This window comes from Galeopterus variegatus, unplaced genomic scaffold (genome assembly GCF_000696425.1).
Source record: "Galeopterus variegatus unplaced genomic scaffold, G_variegatus-3.0.2 Scaffold4598, whole genome shotgun sequence".
Taxonomy (NCBI): domain Eukaryota; kingdom Metazoa; phylum Chordata; class Mammalia; order Dermoptera; family Cynocephalidae; genus Galeopterus; species Galeopterus variegatus.
In genome coordinates this window covers 149,192-153,084 of record NW_007730709.1, presented here as the reverse complement: position 1 = coordinate 153,084, position 3,893 = coordinate 149,192, and the positions used below count along the sequence as shown (strand labels likewise).

The window sequence follows — 3,893 nt, the reverse complement described above, 5'->3', positions numbered from 1 at the left end:
CTAGTCCCGACACGGCCCCGCCGCGGACCGGTCTCTGGGTCCCTCCAGTCCCCTGCCTCGGTTTCCCTTCCTCCCCAGGTGCCCCTCACACCCCAGCCCCGATCCCTCCGCTGGCAGGGCCACTTCTCAGCCTTTCTCCACCCGCCCCATTGCTGCCCAAGCCACCTGGCTCGGTCCCCACCTGGCTCTGGCCCCTTCCAGGGGTGGCCGCGCCCGAGAACGCCCTCTCTGCTACAGACCGTGATACCGTCTCCGCTTCCGTGCAGGCTCTGGAGATCTCGATCTTCTCCCCCTCCACATGCAAACCCTGTGTGAGAGCAGTGACCACCTCCCTATCCTGTGTCCTGGCCCCTCACCCTCGGGCGCATGTTCTCTCCCCCCACCCAGTCCTCAACCTCAGCCCACACGTGCACGGGCTCCAGCCCCTTCCCTCACCCTCCCCTTCCAGGCCTGTCCAGCCACCCACCTTTTCCCCACATGGTCTTAGGCCAGCCCTGACACTTCCCCAGCAGTGCTGCAACTGAGCCATCAGAAGTGATCCATTCTCTTTGCCTAACCCCCTGGGAACTGAGAGGAAGTCACTTGCCTCAGTGGCAGGAACGAATCTGCTTTCGAGGATCTGGGACTAAAGCCCTGGAGGTGTGAACTCCAGTCATCAGTTCCTGTGTGCCCTGACTGGGTCCTGGGGAAATAGGGCCCCCTGGGATGGCTTCTCTCCCAGGTGCAGTCTGGGGCATGCAGACAGTGCTCCAGGCTGTGAGGTGTGGCTAGAATTTAGGCAGGTAGAGAGAATTAGACCAGACGGGGTGTGACTCCCAAGTGGAAGGAGATCAAGTGCCTAGCCAGTCCCTCCATTAACCCACTGTGCTAACGACACGTTTATTCTCTCAAGGTCTGTGTCCCGTGCCTGCAGCTGGAATGGAGGCTCTCTGGACCCTCTAGAAGGTTGGTTATATTGGAGTTGGGCAGCCAGGAAGGCTGGGGTGCGGGCTGGTGGGATTCATTTGCCTGCTCTGGAGTAGAGATTGGCAGGAAATGTTTTTTTATTGCCTTGGGGTCCCTGCCCTCAGAGATGGTTGGCTCGGACTCAGTGTAGTGGCTGCAGCTTTTTATTTCTATCCAGCGTCCCCCACCTGCTGCCCCTGGTAAGAACCTTGGCAAGGCTACTGGGGAAAAGTGGAGAGTGCTGATTCCAGCTGGATTTGGCAGAGGTGTGCATGCATCCCTCAACACACACACCTCCCTAACACATGGACTGGCACTCAGTCAGTGAAGAGTTCTGGCTCTGAAAGGGACTTTAGTTCAGTTCTTTCCTTGGTGTGATTTTAAATAACTTGTTTAGTTGACAGTATTAGATGTCATTTAGTTTGTGCCATGTCAGGTGTCATATTATAAAAGCTCTACATGTGCAATCTCATTTAATCGCCACAATAGCCCCAGGCATAGGTACTATAGTACCATTTTATAGCTGGGAAAATAGAGGCACGGGAAGGTTAAGTGGCTTTCCCAAGCTCACACAGCCCAGAAGTGGTGGAGCTGGGATTTGAACCCATGTCTCTAGCATCTGAGCACAAACTTCTCACCACTGGACTGAGAGTGAAGCCAGTACGTCTTCATGGTGACGATTTGCTTCACCTCTTCTGTTATGATCTCTGCCCTTGTGCCCAGGCTCTTTTTTCTCTTTCTTTATACATCTGGGCACCTGCCCATCATGGGGCCTGGCTTATCTGAGAACGTGGTTGGGCACTGACAAAATCCAGGGTCCTTTTGACTTTAGACAGCATTCAAGAGAAGACAGTGACTTGTTCATCCAATCAGAATTGTTTATTGAGAGCTTGCTGTGTGCTAGACACAGTTTTGGGCTCGGGATATACGGGGACAGGATGGATGAAATCCAGGGTCCTTTTGACTTTAGACAGCATTCAAGAGAAGACAGTGACTTGTTCATCCAATCAGAATTGTTTGTTGAGAGCTTGCTGTGTGCTAGACACAGTTTTGGGCTCGGGATATACGGGGACAGGATGGATGTGAGTCCGCCACCGTGGAGCTGACGTTCAGTGAAGAGAGTTTGTTTACCCAGAGCAAGGTCTCTCAGCCTTGGCACTGGGGATGTTTGAGGCTGGGTCATTCTTTGCAGTCTGGGGCTGTCTTGTCCATTGTGGGGTGTTGAGCAGCATCCCAGACCTCCACCAACCACATGCGTTCCCCACCCTCCCAGTCATTAAAACCAAAAGTGTCCTCTGGGGTAAGACCCCCTGGGTTAGGGGATTCCATGGACCCCCAGGAGACTATGTCCCATAGTCATCTTCCCTGCTGATGTCCTAGGAGGCTGCACACATTTAAATCCACACACTGAGTGGGGAGGGAGAGAAGAGATGAGTCCCAGAAGCTGGGGTCACCTTGGTTTGTACCATCTGCCCCACTGGGAGTTTATTCTGGTGTCCAGTGTGAACAGGGATTGAACTCAATTCTTTGTTCCAAATAGGAACACAGGGTCCCTCTGCCTCAGCACTGTGGACATGTGAGGCTGGATCCTTCTCTGTGGTGGGGCCATCCTGGGCACTGTGGGCTGTTGAGCAGTGTCCCTGGCTTCTACTTACTACCCCCGCCCCCCCATGACATCCAAAAGTGTCTGCAGATGTTGCCCAGTGACCCAGGGAAGCAGAATCTCCCCAGTTGAGAACCAAGGGTAGGGAGCACTAGAATTATTTCTCCAGACGTGCTCCCGGGAACTGCAGCCTTGTGGTTTCTCCCCAGGCGCCCCCCACTCCTGAGGTCAGTCAAGTGGTTAATGTGGAAGGTCAAGAAGTTGTGCCTGGACAAGGAGAACTATTGTGATGGGCGCCAGGGGAAGGGGGCTCAAGATAGCAACTTTGGATTGGGTGCTCAGGAAAGACCTCTGAAGAGATGATTTGGGACCCGAAGGATAAGAAGCTGCAAGTCTTCCAGAAAGCAGGGAAGTGGTGTCCCAGGCAGAGGGACTGGCCAGTGCAAAAGCCACAAGCGGGGGGGATGAGCCAGCGTGTTTAGGGAAGAGTAAGGACGCCAGTGTGGTTGGAGGTCATGGTCAAGGGCAGGGAGAGGGCGAGGGCACAATGAGGAATTTGGGAATATTCTGTTTCTAGCCAGTGTCCCTCAGATGGCATCCCTGCAGTCATTTGAAACTCTCAGGGACTTGTTACCTTGAGAGAATCGCCCAGTGAGAAAGATGCTGGTTTCTGGCAAATGCCTGCAACTCTCATGCCTTTCAGGGCAGGGCCTGAAGCCTCCACCTCAGCAGAACACCTTTGGCACTGGGTTGTGCCCCAGAGGCTTGGGGGGCTGTGGGGAGATGTGGTCCTGGGAGCTGCAGCCCTGTGGTCTCTCCCCAGGCACCCCAGACTCCCGAGGTCAGCCAAGCGGTTAATGCGGAAGGTCAAGAAGTTGCGCCTGGACAAGGAGAACACAGGAAGTTGGAGAAGGTAAGGGCAGGCCTCAGGAGTCCTCATTGGTGGGGATGTAGGAAAGTTTCTAGAATTTCCAGCAGAGGCTTAGGTCTAGGTGGCACCGTCTTGCCTTCTCCCCTGCATTTCCCCAATGCTCAGTTCTGGTTCTTTCGTGTGATGAGGCAGCATGGCCTGGTGCAGAGTCTGTCCCCTCGACCCTGTGGTCATCAGGGCCCGACCACTCTCTGGTGGGTCCTTTCTGGGCACTGCAGGTGCTCAGCAGCGTCCCTGACCTCCATCCAGTCTGTGCCAGGAGCACCCCCTCTCCAAATTGTGACAACCACAAATGTCTTTAAACATTGACAAGTATCTGCTGGACGGCAGATTCATCCCCAGGTAAGAACCACTGGCCTGGTGGTAAGGATGTGGGTTTTAGAGTCCAGCAGACTTGGGCTCCGCTCCCTGTCC

At 54.6% G+C, this 3,893-nt stretch overlaps 1 protein-coding gene across 1 annotated transcript in view; it reads left to right on the top strand.

Annotated features, from left to right (window-relative positions):
• The first annotated feature begins 18 nt into the window (after nucleotides 1-18).
• The window catches only part of DPP9 (dipeptidyl-peptidase 9), a 47,256-nt gene continuing 43,381 nt past the window's right edge, over nucleotides 19-3,893 (top strand). Inside the window, exons 1-3 of the mRNA XM_008587929.1 lie at nucleotides 19-78; nucleotides 893-949; nucleotides 3,372-3,461. Coding sequence (XP_008586151.1) covers nucleotides 3,406-3,461 — 56 coding nt within the window. The 5' untranslated portion in view covers nucleotides 19-78; nucleotides 893-949; nucleotides 3,372-3,405. The remainder of the gene's footprint in view (nucleotides 79-892; nucleotides 950-3,371; nucleotides 3,462-3,893) is intronic.